At 52.2% G+C, this 25094-nt stretch overlaps 1 protein-coding gene across 11 annotated transcripts in view; it reads right to left on the bottom strand.

The window, feature by feature from the left end:
• IQSEC1 (IQ motif and Sec7 domain ArfGEF 1) overlaps window positions 1-25094 on the bottom strand; it is a 486955-nt gene that overhangs the window by 147732 nt on the left and 314129 nt on the right. For 6 of the 11 annotated variants that reach the window (XM_074334136.2, XM_074334125.2, XM_074334204.2 and 3 more), the window contains exon 3: window positions 11024-11068. The exons of 4 other annotated variants lie outside the window; for them this stretch is intronic. In XM_074334136.2, the coding sequence (XP_074190237.1) occupies window positions 11024-11068 (45 nt within the window). Of the gene's footprint in view, window positions 1-5087; window positions 5235-11023; window positions 11069-25094 lie in introns of those variants that run through there. One more of the 11 variants, XM_074334177.2, reaches the window with a different exon arrangement.

Below are 25094 nucleotides of genomic sequence, written 5' to 3'. Positions count from 1 at the left end.
CCCAGAGTGCAGTGATGTGTGTGGGGGGGGTTCCCAGAGTGCAGTGCTGTGTGTGTGTGTGTGTGGGTGTTTCCCAGAGTGCAGTGCTGTGTGTGTGTGTGGGGGTTTCCCAGAGTGCAGTGCTGTGTGTGTGTGGGTTTCCCAGAGTGCAGTGCTGTGTGTGTGGGGGGGAGGTTTCCCAGAGTGCAGTGCTGTGTGTGTGTGAGGTTCCCAGAGTGCAGTGCTGTGTGTGGGGGGGGGGGTTTCCCAGAGTGCAGTGCTGTGTGTGTGTGAGGTTCCCAGAGTGCAGTGCTGTGTGTGTGTGTGGGGTTTTCCCAGAGTGCAGTGCTGTGTGTGTGTGGGCGGCGGTGTTCCCAGACTGCAGTGCTGTGTGTGTGTGAGGTTCCCAGAGTGCAGTGCTGTGTGTGTGTGTGGGGTTTTCCCAGAGTGCAGTGCTGTGTGTGTGTGGGCGGCGGTGTTCCCAGAGTGCAGTGCTGGGGGTAGCAGTGTCCTGAGTGGCGGCATGTGGCTGCATGGACTACCTCGGTGTTCTGCTCAGCCAGAAGCCTGGGCCTGGGGCAATTCTCCAGCTCCTTGCTGGCCCTCTGTGAGCCCTGGCCACAGGGCACTTGTTGCTCACCACCAAAGACTCTGTTGGATCCAATGCTTACACTCTCCCATCCTGACATCCTTTTCATGCCTTTTCTGCCAAGAGCACTGCCTTCCCTATGCTGATGGGAAAACTCTCCTCATCCCTCAAGACTTGTCTCAGGTCTACGAGAACGCTTTCTAGCTCTCCCTGTTAAAAAGGTCGCTCCCTCTCTTGAATAACAGCCACATTTTCCTTGAACTGGCTCCATTCATAAAAAGAAAACCAGCATTTATTGTCAACTGTGTCTCAGGAACCCTCATGCCCATTAGGTCCTTTTCAGCTAAGAACATGAAGGTCAGAGTGGAGAAGGGATCTGAAGGTCACCTTGGCAGACTTTCTGGAGAGGGCCACAATGCGTCTCCTGTCCCACATGCTCTCCCAGACCGTGTCACTCCTCACAGGAGCTGGAGTACAAGTTGTCTCCCCTGGGACCTGGGAAGGACTGTGAAGCCCCAGTGAATACAACACAACAGAAGTGATACTGTGTGATTCTGAGGCCTGGTCTGGAAAGGTGACATACCTTCTACCTGTGTGTGTCTGTCTCATTGCTTGCTCTGGCAATGCAGCCACCATCTTGTAAGAAAGCCCAGGCCACCTGGGGAGGCCCCGTGTAGGTGTTTGAGCCGACAGCCAGCAGAACAGCAAGGCGGGTGGGAGGGTGAGGTTTCTGAGGAGCCCAGCCCCAGTCTTCAGGAAGTACCATCTGATGTTGAGTAGAACATGCCCACTCAAATTGCAGATCCATGGGAAAAACAAACATGGTCATTGTTTTAAGCCACTAAGTTTTGGGGTAACTTGTTATATGGCCACAGCCAGTGGAGCAGTTACACAGAGCCAGAAAGTGTTCAATAGTGTGACTACCAAGTGAAGCCCAGCAGCTTAGCAGGGCTGATCACTTGGGTGGACTGAGCACATTTCTTTGTGACTTAGGCAGGTCACTTACCCTCCCTGGGCCTCTGTTTCCTTGCCTGAAATATTGGGAAAATAATAGTATTTCATAAGGCTATTGTGACGGTCAACAGAGACACCATATGTAAGGCATTCAGCATATACAAACGCTTAACAAAATGAGTAATAATAGTAATAATTACTACCAAAGGGACTCATTAGATTGGATTCCCAGTTCACCTGACCTCAGGGCCTGTACTGTCCCCTAAAGTCACAAAACCTCTGGGGTGCCCATTGCTGAGCCACTCCTCCCTGGACTGAGCTTCCCAGCTGAGAGCTGCAGCCCAAGGCATAGGCATGTGTTGGGGGCGCCCCCGCCACCTCTGACCACAAGGTACATCTGTCTGTCCCATTTCCCGGGCCATGTGCCCAGAGCTGCCAGCCCGAGGTCACCTCCTGAGGCTGTAGTTTGAGGAGCTCTTCTCACACTGCGTTTGGATGCACCTGGCCTTGGTATTTCCAGCAGAACCATTCCATTAACAAGAGTACCCTGAGGTCTGTTGAGCTCTGGGGACTGGGAGAGGGTTCTGCGCCACCCCCATAATGGACTCCAGGCCAAAGCTGAGTCTGCAGGGTCCACCCCACCCAAGTGGAATGCAGAGATCTGTGAACGTTTCTTTGGTTTTCTAGTTGGAGGAAACAGCTCTGTTCCTCTCCCAGCCCCAGCCCTTGGCAGAGCTCCAGGGTTATTTTACATTAACTTAAGATCACTAATGAAGAATAATTAAGAGCTTCAAGGAAGCCTGCACACCCTGTGTTTAGAAGTGATTAATTATGCATTGTCTGAAAAATACCCCTTTCAAAGTCTGAAGTTTTGGGTGGTTGTCTTAAACAGTAGAATATGACATCAGGAAAAAAGCCAAGTGGCTCCATCTACAAAGCCTTCCTGGGCTTAGATCTGTTTGTGCAAGGACAGCCACCAATTCTTAAGCCCCTACTAAGTGTGGTGCATGAAGTGCTTTCTTGGAGTTGACCCTGTCAATCTCCACAGGAGCCGTGGGAGGCGGGCTAGTACAAAAGCACCCTAAGATGAGTGGAGACAAAGTGACCTTCTGAGGTTTCTGCCAGGACTAGGTCTGCCCCTAAAGCCAGCGTTCTCACCCACCTAACATGTCACATGATTTGTGGACGCTAGTCAAGAGCATCACACGTGCGGTGCACAGTCAGAGCTCCTCAGCTGGCAGCATGGGGCCTCAGCAGCTGGACCACCCGGTGCGATCCCAGTGGTCCCACTGACAGGTCATGCGATTCTGGGCAAATGATTTCTCCCTCCTGTGCCTCACTTTCTTCACCCGGGAAAGGGGATAATCATATTCCCCACTTCTTGGGGATGGTGCAGAGTCAGGACTTAGATGGTGCCTCACACGTAACAGGTGCTCAGTGAGTCTTAGCATTATCCTCCCCACCCCATTTTCCTTTCCAGTCTCACCCCTGATGTGTACCCATTTAGAAATGGCCTCATCTTTGACCATTTCTAAACCATGCCAGGCTCTATCCCACCTCCACGTTTGTTCATGTCATGCTCTCCGGCTACAATGCCCTTTCCTGTCTAGAAAAATCCCATCCCACATCTAGGCCCAGATCAGATGACACCTCCTGCAGGAAGTCTTCCTTGATTCCTCCTAGATGGCTTCCCTCGTGCTGCTGGTATCTCTATGCCACCTTTATTTATCCCCCATCCTTACCTTTCATGGTTTATCAGTGGTTCTCTTCCTCAAGGCTGTGAGCAACTTGAGAAAATATCACCAGCTCTGAATAAGAACCTCCCACAGTAGGTGAGGGCCAAGGAAGTCTCATCGATTCGAATCCCCTGGAGGCTGAGCCAGGCCTCTTACATGGGACCATGCATTACCAGAGGTGATTGTCAACTTGCCATGCCTTCCCTAAGACCTTTCATAGGCTCCCCACTGTGCAGCACAAAGTCCAGCCATTGGTCCTGGACTCCTTTCTCCAACACCCCTCCTAGCTCCATGGCCTCTCCCCACCATCTGAAGACACCTGCCCTTTGAAAGCCTGTGGGTTTTTTCCATGTGCTTTTCCCTCTGCCTGGAACACCCATCCTCCCCTTCCTGGCCCAGACAACTCCTCCACATGTTTCACCTCCCGCTTAGTTGTCGCCTCCTCTGTCAAGGCTCTGACCCTCACTCCTCCCTTATCCAGCTGAGCCCTGTGGGTGGGGCTGTGCCTCATTCGTCCCTCCTGCCCCAGGACCCCTGATTGCTGTGACTTGAAGCTGTGGAGCTTCCGTCTTGGACTAAGACAGACCTGGGTCCAAATCCTGTGGCCACACTTACTTGGCTGCCTACCCTTGGGTATCACTCTATTTACCTGTCAAAGGTGGGGGCTTAATGCCTCTTTTGTGGTGGGATTAAAAGTCAGGTAAAATGGCCTATCCTCAGCAGCCACTTAATAACAGCCAGACTATTCCAGGTGCGCCGGGGCTATAAAAACAAACTCCGGGAGAGCAGTGAAAGGCTAGTCACCTGCACAATGTTTTAATGTGGCTGGTGGTAATCAGAGATGCAGGATGGCCTCTCAACCTGGCAGCCACCCAAGAGCGGGACTTCCTTTCTGAGCTGCCGTGAGACCCTCTGTGCCCGCCTCTTTCGGAAAAAGCCCACTGGAAGAGAAAAGAAAAGCTCCCACACTTTCCCAGAACTGCTCAAATGCTAATAGCAGTGGACTTCACAGAGTGTGAAATCAGGAAAAACTAATTCCCTCAGAATAGCCGGTATTCTCATTCCCTCCTCCAGGGCCTTTCATTACAGGCCCTAGGTGGCCATGGAGACGACTCCATGGTGCCCTTCCTGATGGCCTGGGCACCGGCGCTTCCTGGCCAAGGTCTGATGGGGACAGAACACACATGTGCGAGACACTGTCAGGTGTCTTAACATTTGGGTTGTGGTCTCTGGGCCCATATCATTTAAGGGAGCCATCCCCAAATGCCACTGTACATCATCAGGGCCAAATCCCTAAAGAGGGGAAACGGGCAGAGAGAGGGGACACAAGCCATCCAAAGTCACACAGTGAAGGAAGGGACTTGAACTCTGGTCTTCTAACCTCCAGGCCAAGGATCCGCCCCCCGCCCAATAAGTCTCAAGTCTCTGCTTGGGGACACAGTCAAGCCCATTAGCCACAGGAGACCCCCCTGAAGTCGGAGGAAGTATACTGTGGCAGGGCTGACCTCCTGTGGGGTTAGAGCCCCTCAGGAACAAATCCCCCCCAAGATGATCCCAGCAGCAAGAAGTCATGAAACAGTGCTTGACCACAAAGCACTCTGGGGTGACCACTTCTGCAGAAATCCTACCGATTCAGGGGTGGAGGGAGAGGAGGGTACAATTAAGCAGACCTGTACAGTGACCTGCAGCAAATGCTGCCACAGTTCTGGCCAGTGGCAGGGACCCTGTGCTGAGATGTGGAGGCCCTACCTTCAGCAGGCTCAGGGTGAAAGTTCCTCTGCAGCCCCACTGCCCTAGCGGCAGAGGTCTTCCCCTGAGGGTCTACGTACCTTTTATAGACTCCGTGCAGCGGCTGCAGGCACAAGAACTGCCAGTAATCCAGGCAAAAGGCCTTGAACTTGAGCATTTCCACCTTTCCGTCTCTAGCCACTGGACCACGGTGGTGCCTCCACTGAGACTTGGAAAGGGGCTGGCGGGAGTTGGGGGACTAGCCTTCCGGTTTGCCCTGGTCTTGCCACAAGGCCCCACTCACATGGCCCAGCCCTGCCCAGCCGGCTCCTGCAGCACACGCCTCCAGTACAAAGAGCAGCGCACACAAAAGCCCAGCTACTCGTCCATGCAGCTCACCCGGCAGTCTCAAGCTGCTGCTGTCTCTGGGGACTGGTGCTTCTTGGGGCTCCCTTGGGGCTCTCTGGGGCAAACCAAGGAGGCCCTGGCTGTGCCAAGTTGTGAGGGCCCCTGGCCCATCATCCTGGGGGTCCTGGCTTCTGGGACTCCTGACAGCAGCTCTGCAAGCTCCTTTTTCCAACCTGGCCCTGGGGTTCCTGGTGGCTTCGCCAGTACCTGGCTGGGCAGTGGCCCACTCGCCTGTCTGGCCTGGAGTGGCTGAGTCCAGAAAGATGCAGGGGGTGCAGGCAGGAAGGGGGCGAGACGACAGACAAGCGCAGCCTTGTCTGCCAATTATGTTTGGTGGGATCCCGGTGCAGACCGCATGAGTGAAAACTCACCATGCAGCCACATGGTGTGGGTGGGAGCAGCCCTGCTCTGAAAGGCAGCAGATAAAGACTGACAGGGCGGCCCTGCACGGTTGCCCGGGTGACGGGACACATTGATAAAATCTAAAATGGAACCTCGATGGCAGCAGCTCATTGGCTGCCAGGAGGGGACTCCTATTGCTAGCAAGGGAGGGAGGGGAGCTGCTGAGCTGAGGGTGAGGACAGCCAGGGGCATTGTTCGGCAGGAGCAGGGAAACCACAGGCAGAAGGGATAGCTCTGTGGACCCAGGCCCTGGCCGTCCCAGATGACGAAGCCGAACCACTGGGCCCAGCCCCTGCCTTCCCGTCCATCCTGGCAGGTCCCCAGCTTCTACTCTGGTGGCCCCCTGGCCATTCCCTACACATCAGCTGCCAGGGACCTTAAAATATCACTCTTGTGTTCCATACCCTTGTGTGACCCGCTGCGGCTCTCAGAATAAAGGACAATGTCCTGGCCATCCGCTGGCCCTCCATGACCCGCTCCTGCTGACCATCTGACCTCTCTGAGGTTCCCAACACCCAGATCCCTGGCCCCTGTCATGCCCCCTGATTGACCACACCCTTCCAGGCCTTCCTGCGGTCCGTCTGCCAGAGGGGTCCTCACCGTCCAGACTGTACGTCAGCGCTCTCTCATAGCCTCCCTGGCGTCCTGAATCCCCTTCATGCCACCCCGTGATATCCCCATGGGTTCGCTGCCCAACCCCCAACCCCCGGCTGCAGCAGCAGCCTCTCTGCGGCAGGACTCACCTCCCTTTTCATGGCCCACTCCTGGCTCAGCACAAGCCTGACCCACCAGTGCCTGGTCACCACCGGTTGAAGGCATGAGGACTTGGGACAGCAGAATAGAGTGTCTAAGAGCAGTCAGCCCCTCTGCGATTTCAGGTCCCTCGTTTGCTCAACACGACTGACAAAACTGGAGGCCCCTGCACCCCTATGAAGAGGCCTCCTGACCTTCCCCTGCTCAGATGTGGAAACAGAGGTCAGGGAAGGCCACATCCCCGTGTGCGAGGAGTGATATCCAGGATACAGGGCCTCAGAATGGAGCTGGTGCTCAGCACACATGCCGGGTGTCTCAGGGCTGCTGTGCAACCAGGGGACGGACCCCAGCCTAGACTCTGGCAAAGCCAGGCACCAGTTACTGGCCTCAGGAGACCATTTCCTTAGTCTATCTGGGCAAACACCTGCTTCTAGAGCACAGGTGCTCAGCCATGGGCAATTCTGCCACCACCCCCTCCCTGCCAGGGACGTTTGGCAACGTCTGGAGAAATTGTGGTCGTCACAAATGGACAAGAGTTGCTTCTGGTATCCTGTGACATTTAGATGCTGGTAAACGTCCTACAGAGCACAGGACAGCCCCCACCACAGAGAATGATCCGCCTCCAAATGTCTGCAGTGCCAAGGCTGAGAAACCCTGCTCTACGGGGAATTTCCTTTGGAGGTACTGTTGTGGACGGCTGGCACTGGAAAGGCTTCCAGAGCGGCTCATTCCAAGCTGCTGTACAGCAGGGAGCGTGACACCCACTGACGGGGGCTGCACCAGGACGGGCCCACGCTGGACACAGGATGCCCCACATGGGGCACAGTGAGCCACAGATAACGGGGCTGTGAGCCACAGGGCAGGTGGCCAAGGAGGGCGACAGTGGCCATCTGCCACGCACGACGAGCCTATTTGCCAAGGCAGCACAGGACGGACAGCCGGCCTGAAAGGCCACCCTCCCCTCTCCCTGAACAGGGCATTAGTTTCCCTGTCACGACCATGGCAGAGGAAGCTGGCTGTATCTTTGAAAGGAGGCAATTACTGGCTGGGACCTTTGTTTCTGAATTCCCACGCTGTGAACAGGGCCTCCAGAACCTCTGCGGGATGGGCCTGGCCGCTAGGTACTGCCTCCACCAGAGCTCGAGGGCTGGGTTTCTTAGAGGCCCCCACAAGCAGCAAAGCCAGTAGCAGAGGCCAGGTGGTGCTGGGAGGGGTTATGTGGGGATTTTGGGCCCTGGTCCCGGGTCTGGCACCAATATTCCTCTGATCTCTGGATCTATTTTCCTCACCTGTGAAATGGGACGAAGAACCGAGCTCTGCCTGTGTCCCAAGACTGCGTGATGGTCAGAAGTCAGGATGCATGTGACAGTGAGATCACAGGGATGGGGGCAGTTCCCATCTAGCACCTGCCTCTTTGCTGGTCCTCAAACAGGCCAAGCATGCTGTACCTCAGGACCTTTGCACTGGCCATCCCCAGTACCTGGATGCTCCACCTCCAGGGAGTCACGTGGCTCATCCCTCTTTCTTTCTGCTGTCTGGTTAAACGATGCCTCCTCAGATAGGCCTTCTCTGACTGCCCTCCCATCAATCTCTATCCCCTGACTGACTTCTTTGTAGCACTAAAGCATCATCTGACCCAGTATGTTACAGGCTGGTTTCTTTGTGGTTTGCTGCCTGATACGGTAACTCTGCAAAGGCAGCAGGACCATTCCCCGTGCATCCTGAGTGACCGGCATTCACAGTGCTCAGCAAACTATGGCTAAGGAGAGAGGAGGGAAAGGCAGAGCCCAAGGGCCCTGCTGTCTCTGCTCCGACCCCCAGCTCTGTCCTTTAGGGGTGAGAAGGCACTGGGTCATACGCTGCAAGGTGAGGTGAGGCTAACCTCGAGGGACGCTGGTGACTATGGCAGCCCCCTGACCATGACCACCCTCCCTGCCTGGAGACAGCCGGGCCTTACTTTGATGGTGAACTGAATGGTCAAACCTGACAGGACAGGGGACTCATGACAGACCCCACCCAGCATGCAGACACCCCAGGACAAGAGACCCAGAACACTCCCTTCATTTCAGAGCCTTTCCCATCCTGTCCCAGAGTAGGGCACTCACTGGCCAGCTGGCAGAGTGGACTGCTGTCTGCAACGTGGGGGCTGTCAGAGAAGCCAGTGGCTCAGTGGCTTCCAGGAGTTTCCTGAGCTTTTCACTCCGGGCCCAGCCCATCCTGCCATGGACACCCACACCACTGCTGGGGACCCTGGGCCAGCCAGGCAGAGGTGCCTGAGTGTGTGAGCCTGTGTGCAAGAGTGATGGTGCAAAGGTCCAGCTACATGAGGAAAGGAGTGGGTGTGTGTTGTGGATTCTGTGTATGTGATTGTGCAATGCCTATGTGAGAAGTCACGGTACGAGGTGTACACACACGGCTGAGGAGTGTGCTGCAGCATCGGGCAGTGTTCACACCAGGATCTGAGTTCAAATTCCAGGAGTGCTCCACAGCTGAGAATCCTGCACAGGAGACTTCTGTCAAATGGCTAACAGTCTGTCTCACTGTGTAGCTGTGAGGCAGTGGGACACTGCCAGCTCTCATCAAATACATGCGACTATTATTACATGTGGCTGTGGAGTGTCCACGTACAGGCTCATAGGAGAGTGTGAGCTCATGCCTGTGAGCACGTGTGTGTACAGCCCAGCTCTTCATCTCCAGCCCGAGCTGGCTCAGGAAAGCAGTGCCCAGATGGCCACTCCTTCACTTCTTCTCATAGCCTCACGCAGCCTGAGGGCTTCAGAGCTGGTCTCTATAAGCCAATAGTGCCCATTGCACCCCAACACATGGGGCCGGCCCTGCGTGGTGTGTCCACTGCCTCTGAGCCTCCTTTCAGGCTTGCTCAGAGCCCCTCTCACAGAGGCCACACTCCTCCATGGGACTCGGCTGCGCCTGACCCTCTGCCTCCATTGTCCTCACTCCCCACGTGCTGGTCATGTCTGCTCTTCACAGGTCCTCACAAAGCTGCCCCTCCCTGGGGCCCTCAACAACGACCCCCAGCCAACTTCTAGTTACCTCTGCAATGCAGTGCAGACGGCTTCTCTTCCCTGATCCACACCGCTGCCCGGGCCTCGCCCCTGTGCCAGCCCCACTCCAGGGCCTGCTGCCTGTTATTTGTCTTTCCCTGATTCACCCACTAGACTGCAAGCAGAGACCTGTGCTTCCATCCATCCTCTATGCCGCGGCCTCCAACCCTTTCTTGTAAAATCAGACAATGCGTTCTTCTGAAGACATCTCATGGAAGCATTAAGATAAAAGACACATGAGGGCAGAGACCCTTAGACAGCTGCTGCCTCCACCAAGTACAATAAAAAAATCAGTGGGACCCATGGGCTTCACCTTTGGGCTGCTCTAGGCCAGCCCTTTGCAGAACACCAGCCTGGGATCTCAGAAGAACTATCATCTGAGCCCTGGTCCTTGTAGAACCTTCAGCTAAGCTCTAGTCCTCAGGTGACTTTTGGCTGAGCCCTGGTATTTGGGGGACCTTGGTGTTTTGGGGACCTTCTGCTGAGCCCTTGTCCGTGGGGGACCTTCAGCTGAACCCTGGTCCTTGGGGGACCTCCTGCTGAGCCCTGGTCCTTGGGGGACCTCCTGCTGAGCCCTGCTCCTTGGGGGACCTTCAGCTGAGCCCTGGTCCTTGGGGGACCTTCAGCTGAGCCCTGGTCCTTGGGGGACCTTCAGCTGAACCCTGGTCCTTGGGGGACCTTCTGCTGAGCCCTGGTCCGTGGGGGACCTTCAGCTGAGCCCTTGTCCTTGGGGGACCTTCAGCTGAACCCTGGTCCTTGGGGGACCTTCAACTGAGCCCTGATCCTTGGGGGACCTTCAGCTGAACCCTGGTCCTTGGGGGACCTTCTGCTGAGCCCTGGTCCATGGGGGACCTTCAGCTGAGCCCTGGTCCTTGGGGGACCTTCAGCTGAACCCTGGTCCTTGGGGGACCTTCTGCTGAGCCCTGGTCCATGGGGGACCTTCAGCCGAGCCCTTGTCCTTGGGGGACCTTCAGCTGAACCCTGGTCCTTGGGGGACCTTCAGCTGAACCCTGGTATTTAGGGGACCTTCTGCTGAGCCCTGGTCCGTGGGGGACCTTCAGCTGAGCCCTTGTCCTTGGGGGACCTTCAGCTGAACCCTGGTCCTTGGGGGACCTTCAGCTGAACCCTGGTATTTAGGGGACCTTCTGCTGAGCCCTGGTCCGTGGGGGACCTTCAGCTGAGCCCTTGTCCTTAGGGGACCTTCAGCTGAGCCCTGGTATTTGGGGGCACCACTCTTAGCTGTCCTTGTTCTCAGGGCACGTGTCAGCAGTATCCCTAGTCCCTGGAAGAATTGTAGGGCCAAATAGCGGGGCTAATTTCCCCTAAGGGCTGCTTGGGACCTATCCTAGGTGCAGATGGGAAGCGTGGGCCCAGTGGCTCGAGTGGGCCTACAGAGGAGAGTGCAACAGTACCTGCAGTGGTCAGTGGAGAGGCTGCTTCTGATCTCCAGGGAGCTCCTGAGGTGGGAAAAGTGAGACAGGGTTACTGATGCCCCCCATACAGCACTCTGGTGGCCCCAGGACGGGTCCTGGGGTAGGTGGGCAGCCCTGGAAAAGCATTTGGTGCCCACATGCAAGAAACCATGTGCTTTCTTTCCCTCTGATGGGTGGGTCAGCCAAGAAGCTGCCCTGTCTCTACTCCATGCAGTTCGGAGGGCTCAGTCACAAGGGGCTGTTGGCAACATCAAGTCCAACTGCACTCTTTTCAGTGGGAAAGCTGAGGCCCAAGGTCTCATAGGGAGTCTCCCAGTAGATCTTTGCAGTCATAGCTGATTGACCCAACTGAGGCCTGGGCCTGCCAGCTCTCAGCTCTGCCCACAGGTCCCCCTGCCGCAGACCTCCCCTTCCCATGTGTGAGCTGTCCTCTGACTCCTGACCTTACTCTCGTCCTACTCCCCCTGACTCGCTGCTCCTGCAACACGCCCATCGCATTCCCACCCCTAGGCCTTTGCACTTGCTGTTCCCTCTGTATGGAATGTTCTGCCCCCAATCACCACACTTGACACTCACTTTCCAAGTCACAGACCTTCCCCACTGTGGGGGCAGAGCCCCAGAAAGTAGTTTCCAGGCTCTCAGCCTCACATAGACAGGTGCTGGCTCAGGTAGTAAATGGCCAACTGTGATTGCATGGCCGTCAGCTGTAACCAGTGAGCCATTGGCCACTAATATAACTGCTGTGGCTACGCTAGCGGAGGAAGAGAGAAGGAAGATGGGGCCTAGCAAGGAGATGGCGGCTGGGCTGGCAAGTGTGGATGGCAGTTTGCGGACAGTGTGGATCCAGCCTCCAGTGAGAGTATAGTGCCGCCAGAGAGAATATAGTGGTATGACTCCCCTACCTATGGCTCCGTGGGTGTTCCTTTTTGGCCTCACCATATCCTGCGTTCTTGTATGGGGAGCGGGAGCAGAGACCCCGCAGGCCTCCCTGCATGACAAATGGCGCAGCGAGCAGGGTCTCCCACACGACACCCACCTACAGCAGTAGCCTGCCCTGCAATATGCTCACTCTACTGCCCCCTTTTCTCTCTTCAGAGCCCCACAGGAAAGGAGCTGAACCATCTGTCTGTTTGCTTGTTCCCTGCCTGTCTTCCCATCAGTGTCCCCTCCCTGAAGGCAGAGCCTCGTGTGTTCTGGTCACTGTTGGCCTCGCTGAGGGGACTAGTCATGGCTGGGACAGTGTCTCCTTGATCCTGTCCCCTGCTATAAACCTACAAGCCGTGGGCCAGAGATGGTGAGTGCTGCCAGAGATGGGGAAGGATCGCTCCCTGTGCCCCCTCATGGCTGAAAAAACAGGTTCAGAGGGGAACATCATGGCAGGGTCTAACAGCTCAGACTTGGGCAGGACTGAGAGTCGGGTGCGATTCACCAAGCTCCTTCCCCAAGAGGCCCTGGAGTCCTCGCAGACTACAGGTGGGGCGCACCACCGCCATGCCTGGGAGCCCCTGCTTTCAGCTCTGGATCTGGGCCCAAAGCCAGCCCCACCTGGGGTCAGATCCCATCCCACCCCGAACTAGCCATGGATTTAGTGTAAGTACCTTTAGCTCTCTGTGCCTTCGCTTCCTCATTTGTGAAAAGGGAATAAGTAACAGTACATCGCTCAAGGGGCAAACAATGGATCTGGAATGACTGTGGAGAAACAAGAGCCTCTGTCTGTTCTGCCTGAAAGCCTCTGGGCCTGGGACACACCTCCCCCAGGCATGGGCCTGGCTACCCCGGCACTGCCTATCCTGTCTCCTCAGGAGCAGCTGCTGTGACACAGGACACTCCTGGAGGCGATGTCCCTGGCCTGCCCCTCTCCTCTGATGCCTTCTGCAGTGGGACGCCACCCTTCCCGTGGTACTGCCCACCCACTCTCCCCTGCCTAGTGCCTCAGAGGCCTGGTATCTGCTTTGTGTGCCCTGTGCTTGGCACTGTGGATGCTGCTATTCTGAGCCCACGCTGGGTGCCTGCCATGATCAGCTGAGTGTAAGCCTGTTTCCCTACTTGCCTTCACGAGAGCCCTGATGGAGGCTCCCCCTTCCACATCTGTGCACTGACCTGCTATTCTGCTACTTCCTGTCCAGCTAAAGCACGGCTGGCGGCTGGACCCCATGCTGAGCAGGTTAGATGCCCCAGAACCAAGCCCTGCCCAGGTGCCTCCTCCTTCTCATCCCCAGATGAAGAAGCCGCAGATGGGCTCCGCTCGCCTGGAGCCAGAGTGCCTGCACACCGTGGGGTCAGCACCTGCTGCTGTGCCAAGCAGGCCTTGCCAAAGATCAAGAAGAAAAGAGGGTGTGAAGGGTGGGGTCAGGATGCCTTCCAGTCACTTCCTTGCACTGTTCACTGTCCTGTGCCCACTCTGGATGGGTGACAGTCGTCTCAGAGGGAGACAGGGCAGGGCTGGCAAGGCAGGCCTTTCCTTCCTCCCATGCCAGGACCCACGCTTGGTGTGGTGAGGCATTCTGGCTGTTGGAAAGCCCCAAGTCTGGACAGGGGACCCAGCTGTCATCCCCCTGCCGGGACACTCAAATGCAGGTGTGCCATGTGAGGCAGTACTCCTATGATGGATGCGAGGGTACAGAAAATGGTGCCAGGGTTCCCAGAGCTCATTGTGCCCGGGCCCCAGGCTGCCTGGCCATGGCATGGGATCCAGGTCCCAGCTCCAGCCCTGCTCTGACGACATCATGGCAACACCCTGGCCTGCAGCAGTCACCCCCTGCTAGATGGTTTTCAAATTCTCCCTCACCTAACTTGCATGAACCTCGTGAGGCACATGGGATCATGCCCCCCCCCCCTTTACAAATGCTGAGAGTGTGGTTTAGGGCGCCGTGTACGTGGGACATCATTCCATTCCCTGCCTCTTTGTCTTGCAGCAAGCTCTTATTCACCCTGTGAAACCCCGCTCAAGTGTCAGCTCCTGTGTGCCTCTGCCTTCGCCTCCATGCCCCTGGGCAGACTCTTTCTTCCCTCCCTCCCTCCCTCTTACCCTCCTTCCTTTCCTCCCTTCTTCTATCTCCCACTTCCCTCATAACAATGAATTTTTTTGAGTAGTTGCTATGTACTAGGCATTGGTGTTAACACTTCACAGGTATCAACGCACTTAACCTTCAGTGTAGCCCACAAGAAAGGCACGGTGACTCTGTAGCACGTGGTGATACATGGGTTCAAGGTACTGAGGGGTGCACACGATTTTCCAACCGGATGGTACTGTCACCGAAGCAAACAGTGGAGGCGGGGACTTCACATGTGTACTTGCCTTCACACGGCCTGCCCTCAGGGGCCTGAGGGGCCTGAATGGTGCTGTGGTCCTACCCTAAACCCCATGGTAGGCGGTGGCCCCGGCCTGGGCCCTCCACTCCTCCCAGCCACATCCCTGCGCACCTCTGGGAACCCCTTGGTGGTCTCAACCACTTGGTAGTCCCCCTCCTGGTGTCTCTGACTCCCTGTCAGCCCAGCTAGGACTGGCTCTGAATGGAGACCCGCCCTCTGCCTGCTCCCCACTGGGTCCATGCAGCCCTGTCAGCACATACCGAGGCCCCGTTCTCCCCACTACCCTCCTTCGCGGCTCAGCCTGGCAGCGAATGGGAGAGGCACAGGCCAAGTAGGAAAGGCCCGAAGTGCTCAGGGAGGCCTCCAGGCCAGGCGTACCTGAATCTGAAACCAACTGCCTGGGCTCAAACCCCATTTCCACTCTGAGACGTGACAAACCCTCCTTAAGCTCCAGGCCCCTCATCTGGAACATGAGGTAATAGCTCCACCTCACATAGACGTTGGAAGAAAGATGAGATATCGCCCACAGAATACATTTTGTGAGCCAGGAAGTGCTAGGCATACATATTTGAGACACACACAGATAACGGTGTATGTTGAGACGTTAGCACTTAAAAGTTAAGATGTGAGCTGCAGAGCCAAGGGGGCCAGGTTCCAGATCCCTGCTTTGCTACATGCTACGCTCAAGTTAATGGGCAAGTTAATGAACCTCCAGGTGGCTCACCCGTAATGCTTTGGGAAGATTAAATGGGTTACTATATTTAAAGCAGCTGGAACAGTGCCAGGCAGAGTCTGCATTCCGTAAATGGCAGCTATGACTAGTACAGAATTCAAAAGATTAGTACATTATTCAGCTCAGCTCATATTACACTTCATATACAATACAGGTTATATTAGTGTGTGATACCAACAGTATCCAAATGCAATATTAACGTGTTATGTTAACACAACAATTCTATATTAATAGGTATTTGTTTTATTTACATATATAAAATCCTCATTTTACATATGGGGAAACTGGGGCTCTCAGAGGTGATTTGCTCAGCCCCAAGTCCAACTTCCTCCCTTCGTTCCCCCTGCTGGCGTTACTTTACCTCCCCCTGCTCAGGGACCCCAGGATCTTTGAGGGACCCTGGAGCAGGCTCGTGAACACAGCTCTTGATCACCTGGGCAGGGCTCCAGCTCCTCCTATGGCCTTTGGTTCAGGCTCAAGGAACAAATAACACCTTCTGGACCAGGTGACTGCCTGCAGACGGCCAGTGAATGCTCTCTCAGACGCTGCTCCCCGCCCCCAGCCCTACTTTATCTGGCTCCTGGGGAGCTCATTTCTTTTTCCTTCAGAATAAACTGGCTGCACCAGTCCCACAGCTTCTAACCAGCACCCAAGCAAATACACAAAGTTCAAGGACAGGAAAAACTGCTCTGTGTTGTAAAAAGTCAGGAGGGGTGAAGGTGGTGACTGGCAGGGCACGAGGGGCTCCTGGATGCTAGTTAGCTCCCGTTCAGTTTCTGATAATTCAACAAGTTGGACACTATGTCAGTAAAAATTTACATTAAACTAAAAAAACCCAAACCTCCTGGTTCAGCCCCAACCTCTGGCCCCAGCCTGGAGCAGCAGAGAAGACCAAGGCCATGGCTCAGGGGAGCCTGCAGTCCCCCCCTTCCTTCCGTGACAGCTATGTGGCCTTGGGGAAAGCCCTTCCCCTCTGTGGTCTGTTTCCCTCTGTTGAATGTGAATGAGAGCGGCCAGTTGGTGTTTCTTCCCTGGCTATCCGGTAGACACAGGGGCACTTTTAAGAAATACTGATGCCTGAGCCCTGACCCAGATGAATTAGGTCAGAACCTTCAGTGCGCGCTGCTGCACCTTGGGTTTTCTTTGTTGCTGTTTGATTTTAACTCTTTACTTTGAAATCACCATTTTGACAGGAAGCTGAAAAACAAAATGTCCAGGGAAGTCTCAGGCACCTCTCCCAAGCCTGCCCCAGTTGGTGACATCTCGCACAGCTATAGCCCATTAGCTACACCAGGGACCTGCTTGGCCTAGTCCACCAGGCTTATGCAGCTTTCACCCGTCACACAGCACACGCACGTGTGTGTGCGTGCATCCATGTCTCCACGTAACTTTATCATGTGTGCAGCTCTGCGTGAGCCCCACCATGGTCAAGTTACAGAAGTGCCCCATTGCCAGGCTCGCCCACGCTGCCCTCCCCCTGCAGCCTCACCTACCTTTCCTCCCACCAATCTGTTTCATCTCCAAAATTCTCTCATTTCAAGAATGTTACAGAAATGGAATTGTACAGTATATAATATTTTAAGACTGGCGTTTTTCACTCAGCACGCTTCCCTGAAGATTCATCCAAGCTGCTGCGTGTGTATCACTAGCTCCTAACCTTTTTATGGAACTAGTGGATGGGCCACCACGGGTTTATCCATTCCCCCACTAATGGTCACCTGGGCAGTTTCCAGTTTGGCACCTGTTATGAATAGAACTGCTATGAACATTCTCCCCCAGGGTTTTGTGTGAACATAAGTCTTCATTTCTCTGAAATAAATGCCCAAGCGTGCAAGAGCTGTGTCATAGGTAAGCGGACATTTACTTGGAAAATTGTCTCCCAGAGTGTACCATTTTCCATTCCCAACAGCAAGGTAGGAGTGATCTAGTATCTTTGCATCCTGCCAGGGTTTTGTGCTGTCACTATTTTTTCATTTTAGCCATTCTGATAGGTATGTAGTAATAGCTCACTGTGATTTTGGTTTGCACTTCACCAACAGCTAATGATGTTGACCATCTTTTCATGTGTTTATCTGCCATCTGCAAATCTGTGGTGACATGTCTGTTCACATGCACCTTTGTTTTTAAAGGGACTCCCCAGAGGGGTCTAACAGGGAAACAGTTAATCCCCCAGAGCACTCCAGGATTGGAATGTTCTGTCAGTTTCAAACAGAGCACACTTGTGCGTTCTGGAAGGAATGCCTGGAGGTCCCCAGTGAAGACCAGACTGCTACAGGCGGCTCTGAGCTACTGTGTCTTGGGACAGGGGATGCCCTTACTTGTTCTTGACAAGGAATGGGGGAAAATAGAGAAAGCAGGGGCTGAACGGGGGGAAGGGAGGCACTGGTGGTCGTGTGCCATGGGATGGGGCCCTCAACTAGTCCCTCCCCAGGAGGTCAGCTCAAGGCCCCCAGGAGCTGCTGTGAGTGGGCTTGTTTGTAGAAAACAGAGGGTGGCTAAAGACTGTCTGGGGTGTGGGCATGAGCTGGGAAGAGGCTTGAAGCAAGGTGCTCCAGACGGCCACAGGCCCCAGAACGGGTATCTGTGGGATCTGCTCTCATTTCCACAGAGGCAGGAAGGCCACATACCTCCTTGTTCCTCTGCCCCCTCCCCCTTATTAAATAAGTAATACACATTCACCGTATCAACCGTAAAAAGTAGCAGCAGAGCACAAGGAAAATAAAATTACGTACCATCCTAATCCCTAGGGGGTAACCAGTATTAATAGTTGAGGATACTCTCTGGCAGGCCCTTCTCTAAATGTGTGCCTGTGACCAGGTATATATGTTTTTTGGTTACACAAAAATATTCTCTGTTCTGGAAAATATACACCAGCAGCTCCCGTAACACTCCTCTTGAGTGTGTTTTCAGGTCTTCAAACATTCCTGCACATGACGTCACACCGTGGAAAGCTGCTTGGAACCCCAGCATGCTTCCCTGCCCTGGAGACTGGCCCCATCTCCGGTCTCCCTCGTAAACAAGGGTGTGGGAATGTCCCCTTAACACAGCCCTTGTGTAAAGCCACCAATGTTCCTTTAGGACTCGTTCCTGGAATTTCTGGGTCATGCGGAGGGAATGTTTTTATGGCTCTGGGTACCCATGATGCTGACCCAAGAGGCTGGACTGTGACAGTGAATGTCTGGCCATTCTGAGGGCTCCAGAAGCTTCTCTGTTTGAGCAGCGATGAGGGCAGGGGCCCATACCTGCTCCATGTCAGGGAAGATGGGCAGCAGTGAGCTGGGTTCGTGCTCCTGACCACTTGGCCAGGCTGCTGGATAGACCACGCACCGGCAAGGGCCAGGCCTGGGTTCAGCCCCCGCCATGGCTCTGGTGAGTCAGTGAGTGCAGTGTGTCACCCTTCCCCTCTGGGGCTCTGCAGTGGAGACAGAGCAAGTGAGGTGGCACCAGGCCTTGGACCCAGGAATGCCTCTCCCCCATGCTAGGCTGCCTTGGGATCTTGTCTCAGCTCACACGGCCTGCTGGGTTCCCAGCTCTGGCTGCTTCACCCTCCCCTTCACCTCCTGTCAGACAGGCTGGTCTTCCTGCCTCAGAGGCTGTGTGAAGCTCCCCGGAGCTGACAGGCTGGAGGCACCTCGTAAACCAGACAGACGTGAGGTGCTTCTGCTGGCTCACACCTGGGCTTCACACCTACCCAGGCTTCAGGCCCCCGCCTACAGAAGGCCACAAAGGGTTCCTGTCTACCACCCTCAGCCTTCCTGTCCCGACTCAGCCCCAAGCAGCCCTGCTTGCCGGCCCGGGGGCCCCACCACTAGGCACAGTGAGGCGACTGTTCCAGGCTGACGTCCACGCATCTGTCCTGCCAGCTTGCCCTGCCCAGGACCTCAGTCTGGAAAATTCCCTGCTGAGTATAGGGGGGTGTCTATATGTCCCCCACCAATAGAGGTGTGGAGAGAGAGCCCAGGGCAGCAGACAGGGGTCCGGGGGTGAGACCTAGAGGGCATCTTGACCCTCTCTGGGACTTGGTTTCTCCATTTGTACACTAAGAAGGTTTATTTAGAGCAGTGGTTCTTAGGGGGTGGGGATGTCTCAGGCCACTTTAGGACAATGACTGATTCGTCCCACCTGCTAACCGTGCAGCCCCACTTGGTGCCAGGCTCGCTAAGAGCTTAGGACTGCCTCATCACACTCACCACCACCCTGCAACAGTGAGATGTTCTTATCCTTGATTTATAGATGAGGAAACTGAGGCTTTTAGATATCATTGGTGGCATAATTCAGAGCACAGGGCAATAGGGAGGAGGCAAATGAGAAAACTAGATGAGCACACAAACCTGTCAGAAAGTAGAAGGAAGTATATGAGACGGTGGAAGCCAGATGTGACGGGGTAGGGGCTGCCCTCAGACACTAGCCAATAAAAGCCCTTAGGAAGAGGTGACCTCTGAGCTGAGGTCTGAGTGATAAGTTGAAGGAAGGGGAGGTTTCATGCAAGGGATAAGCAAGGGTCAAGGCTGGACGTGGGAGTGATCTGAGCATGTTCAAGGTGAGGGTTCCTGGCGGGCTGCAGGGTCAGACACGGGCCAGGCTATGAGTTTGCTGTAAGGACAAAGGCCTGGCTTGGAGAGAGAGGCCCACTGAGACCCCTACTACCATCACTCTAGCCCGTGCCCCAGTGGCCTTTGGTGTTGTGTCTGGAACTGCCACGCCCTATCATTCCCAGGCCCAGTTCACTGTGGGCAGGGAGCACGGCACAGCACAGGCCGGGAAGCAGGGGCGTGCTGCAGCCCCTCCCAAATCCCCACTCTGTGCCCAGACAGAACCATCAGGCAGCACCCCATCATCAGGGGAGATGCAGCTCCCACTAGATCCGCCCAGCCTCCTGGCATGGAAATCCGGGGTTCTCAGCCTTACCCTACCAGATGGGAGGCTCTTCGGGAGCTGATGTGATCTCATTCAATCCTCAGGCCCACCACTCCCCAGCCTCTGGGAGAACTGGAGTTTCTTATCCCCATTTTACAGATGAGAAAACTGAGGCTCTGATAAGCTAGACCTGCCTAAGGCCTCAGGCAGCTCACATGGCTCTGTGCCCTGCCCTTTGCTGCAGGCCTCTTATGTCCATAGTCATCCCAGGCACATGAGCCCCAACCAGAACATTCTGACCCCACCCAACCTTGGGATGGAGGATTTGCTAAAGTGCGTGTTCCCTTAGGGTGTCCTTCCACTGTGGGGCGTGGGGGTCCTTTCGGATATTCAGAAAATAACCCAGTAACTTACGTATTTACAAAATTTCCTTCTTAAATAGCCAATGCATTCTCATGGTTCAAAAGTAAAATAAAAAAGATGTCAAGAGAAAAGCTCCCTCCCATTGTCCCATATCACCCAAGGTGTTCCCAGCCCCCAGGGAGTCCCTGCCGTTGGTTTCTTTAGCATCCTGAGAACTTCTTCACACACACATAAGCAGACACACACATGCACAGCTGTCAGTATAAACGCCTCAGGTGATTGGGTCTCTTGCTCCTCGACAAACGCTTCACCACGACTCACTTGCCCTGTGTCCCCTCCGGACACACTCTGGAGCTTGCCACTCAGTCTTGGGCACACATGCCTGGTGCTCCATGTGTCATTGTGGGCTGAAGACTAAGCCAGGTGAGGGCAGGCGCCTGGCTTCACAAGCCCTCTGGGTGTGAGGGTAGAGGGGCAAGGCTGGAGGAGCCCTCTGTGACCTGATCCCCTGTACGTGTGAAAGCAGGAAGGCATGGGGAACACCCCCTGGTTTCAGTGCAGGCCTAGAGGCATGGACCTCAGGGGGCTGCCTCCCCCTCCACATCTGACATGGGGCCCACTGAACAACACCCGAACCCACAAACACTCTCAGACCCTGCTGACCTCACACAGCCAAATACATACACAAGACACTGTCTTACCATTGCATCAGCATGTGCACACATAAGCACATACATGCACATGTATGTATACATACACACATACAAACATGCACACTCACTCCCCCATACACATCCATGTGCACATACGAGCAGGAATACCTTCCCAGCAAGGGACACCCTAGCTTTCCGCACGCCTGTCTCAGGCCACCAAGCACAGGGTCACATGCTGAGCAAGGGCTGGGATGTGACCCCATTACTCCTGCCCCATGCCCTGCACTCAACATACTAAAGAAAAGCTGGTTCCTGGCCCTAGGCTTCCTTCAGCTGAGGGCCAGGAACCAGGAGGACATCGATGAACAGCTCAGGCTGGTTTTGCTTTTCGACATACGTTATATTAATATCAGGTGTACAACAGAGTGAGCAGACATTTTATACTTTACGAAGTGATCACCCCGATAAATCTCGCTCCCACCTGGCACCATACACAGTTATTAGAAAATTACTGACTATATTCCCCGTGCTGTACTTTACATCACATGACTTTTTTTTTTTTAATTAAATTTATTGGGGTGACAATTGTTAGTAAAATTACATAGATTTCAGGTGTACAATTCTGTATTACATCATCTATAAATCCCATTGTGTGTTCATCACCCAGAGTAAGTTCTCCTTCCATCACCATATATTTGATCCCCCTTACCCTCATCTCCCACCCCCCACCCCCCTTACCCTCTGGCAACCACTAAACTATTGTCTGTGTCTATGGGTAAGAAAAGATGATATAGGAACATTTGTGACAACATGGATGGATCTTGAGAGAGTAACATGACTATTTTTATAACTGGCAATTTGTACTTCTTATTCCCTTCCCCATTTTCACCCTACCCCCCAACCCCCTTCCATCTGGCAGCCATCAATATGTCCACTGTATCTATGAGTTTGTTTTGTTCACTTATTTTGTTTTCTTAGATTCCACATAAAAGTGAAATATGGTAATTGTCTTTCTCTGTCTTATTTCACTCATCATAGTACCCTCTATAGCCACCCATGTTGTCGCAAATGGTAAAATTTCATTCTTTTTTATGGCTGAGTAACATTCCATCGTATATATGTACCATCTCTTCTTTATCCATTCATCTATCAGTGGACACTTATTTCGGTTATTGTAAATAATGCAATGAACATAGGAGTATGCATAGATGTTGATGTGAATAAGACTGACTCTATCTATCTTTGTGCACCTGATACTTTTGGTTCAAGTTTTTCATGCTGTGATTTCTTTAGTAACCTAACTATTCTCATAGATACAGTTAATGATTATTTATATTATTCAAACTTACACAGTGTACCTATAAAGATTCTTGTCAGTAATGGCCAGAATGGCATGACAACTGAGATAAATATCAAACTGGTGTGGGTGCCAACTGTAAGCAATTATCCATCATCAGACTACCAGTAGGTATGGTTCCAGGCACGTACTGCATTTGTGGCCCTTTGTCTTGTCAATCATTAGCACCCTAGCTATACTATAAAACATTTACTGTAACTACTGTCTGGTAGCAGAGAATAACTGTGCAGACTGTGGACTGCCATCTGCTCTGACGTTCTTCCTGTGACTTACCCTATAATAAATTCTGTTATATCATGTAGAGTTGCCTGTCTTGCTCTTCAGTCTCATGTACCTTCTCATTACAGTGGCCACTATACCTGTGCTTTACTCTCAGGTGAGGGTGCACATATCTTTTCAAATTAGAATTTTGGATTTCTTTGGATAAATACCCAGGAGTGGAGCTGCTGGGTCATAAGGTAGTTCTATTTTTAATTTTTTTGGAAACTTCCATGCTGTTTTCTACAGTGGTTGCACTGTGGAATTTGCAATTCCATCAACAGTGCACAAGGGTTCCCTTTTCTCCACATCCTAACACTTGTTATTTGATTTATTCCAACACTTGTTATTTGATTTATTGATAATGGCCATTCTGACTGGAGGTGGTATCTCACTGAGGTTTTTATTTGCATTTCTCTGATGGTTAGTGATGTTGAGCATCTTTTCATATGTCTGTTGGCCATTTGTATGTCCTCTTTGGAGAAATGTCTATCCAGGTCCTCTGCCCATTTTTTAATTGGGTTATTTATTTTTTTGGTGTTAAGTTGTATGAATTCCTTATCTATTTTATTTTATTTATTTGGTTTTATTTATTTATTTATTTATTTATTTATTTATTTATTTATTTATTTTTATTGGGGAACAGTGTGTTTCTCCAAGGCCCATGAGCTCCAAGCCATTGTCCTTCAACCTAGTTGTGGAGGGCACAGCTCAGCTCCAAGTCCAGTCGCTGTTTTCAATCTTTAGTTGTTGTGGGGAAGCAGCCCACCATCCCATGCGGGAATTGAACCAGCAACCTTGTTGTTAAGAGCTCACACTCTAAACTAACTGAGCCATCTGACCACCCCTCCGAAAGCTCAGGGGCAGCTCATTGTCTTCAACCTAGTTATGGAGGGCGCAGCCCACTGGCCCGTGTGGGAATTGAACCAGCAACCCTGTTGTTCAGAGCTCGCGCTCTAACCAACTGAGCCATCCAGCCGCCCCCCTTATATATTTTAAAGCTTTTTATCTTGATGTAGTCCCATTTCTTTTTTTTTCCTTATCCAAGGAGACATATTCAAAAAATATTACTAAGAACAATGTCAGAGAGCTTACTGCCTATGTTTTCTTCTAGGAGTTTTATGGTTTCAGGTCTTACATATAAGTCTTTAATGCATTTTAAGTTTATTCAAAAGAGTGTTAAAAAATGGTCTCGTTTCATTGTTTTGCATGTACAGTGTTTCCCTGAAAATAAGACCTAGCTGGACAGTCAGCTCTAATGCGTCTTTTGGAGCAAAAATTAATATAAGACCCAGTATTATTTTGCTATAAGACCCAATCTGATATAAGACCTGGTATAATATAATACCCAGTCTTATATTAATTTTTGCTCCAAAAGATGCATTAGAGCTGATTGTCCAGTTAGGTCTCATTTTTGGGGAAACACAGTATCTGTCCAGTTTTCCCACAACATTTATTGAAAAGACTGTCTATTCCATTGTATATTCTTGCCTCCTTTGTCATAGATTAATTGACCATGTAGGTGTGGGTTTACTTCTGAGCTCTCTATTCTGTTCCATTAATCTATGTGTCTGCTTTTATGCCAGTACCATGCTGTTTTAATTACTATAGCCTTGTAGTATAGTTTGATATTAGGTAAAGTGAAACCTCCCGCTTTGTTCTTATTTCTCAGGATTGCTGCGGCTGTTCAGGGTCTTTTGTGGTTCCATGTGAATTTTAGGATTATTTGTTCTAGTTCTGTGAAAAATGCCATTGGTATTTTGATAAGGATTGCACCTAATCTGTACATTGCTTTGGATAGAGTGTATATTTTAACTATATTAATTCTTCCTATCCATGAGCATGGTATATGCTTCCATTTATTTGTGGCTTCTTCAATTTCTCTCTTCAATATCTTATAGTTTTCCGAGTACAGGTCTTTTACCTCCTTGGTTAAATTTATTCCTAAGTGTTTTATTCTTTCTGATGTACTTGCAAGTGGGATCTTAATTTCTCAGATAGGTTGGAGCATTTAGTCTATTTACATTTAAAGTAATTATTAATAGGTATGTGGTTATTTTCATTTTATTAACTGCTTCTGATTGCATTTGTACTTCTTCTCTGTTCTATTTTTATTCTCTTGCTCTCTGCCCTTGTATGTTGATGACTTTCTAGTGTTATGTTTTGATTCCTTTCTCTTTATTTCTTGTCTATCTCTTACAGATTTTTGGTTTGTGGTTACCATCTGCTTCATATGAGTATATACCAAGCTATGTTTATAGCAGTCTGTTCTAAGCTGATGGCTGCTAAGTTCAAACACATTCTAAAATCACTACAAGTTTTACTTACCTCCTCCATATTTATGTTATTTGCCATTCTTTTTTACTTCTTTTGTATGTGTATCCCTTAATTTATTATTGAAATTACACATGCTCTTCCTACTTGTGTCTTTTAACCTTTGTACTAGCTTTATAATCGGTGGATCCATTGCTTTTTTTTTTTTTTTAAGTATTTGCCTTTGTCAGTGAGATTTGTTTT

This window comes from Rhinolophus sinicus, chromosome 17 (assembly GCF_057876585.1).
Source record: "Rhinolophus sinicus isolate RSI-liver-muscle chromosome 17, RSI-T2T, whole genome shotgun sequence".
NCBI classification, from domain to species: Eukaryota; Metazoa; Chordata; class Mammalia; order Chiroptera; family Rhinolophidae; genus Rhinolophus; species Rhinolophus sinicus.
The sequence above is the reverse complement of the archived record's forward strand: the minus strand, read 5'-3'. Positions and strand labels throughout refer to the sequence as shown.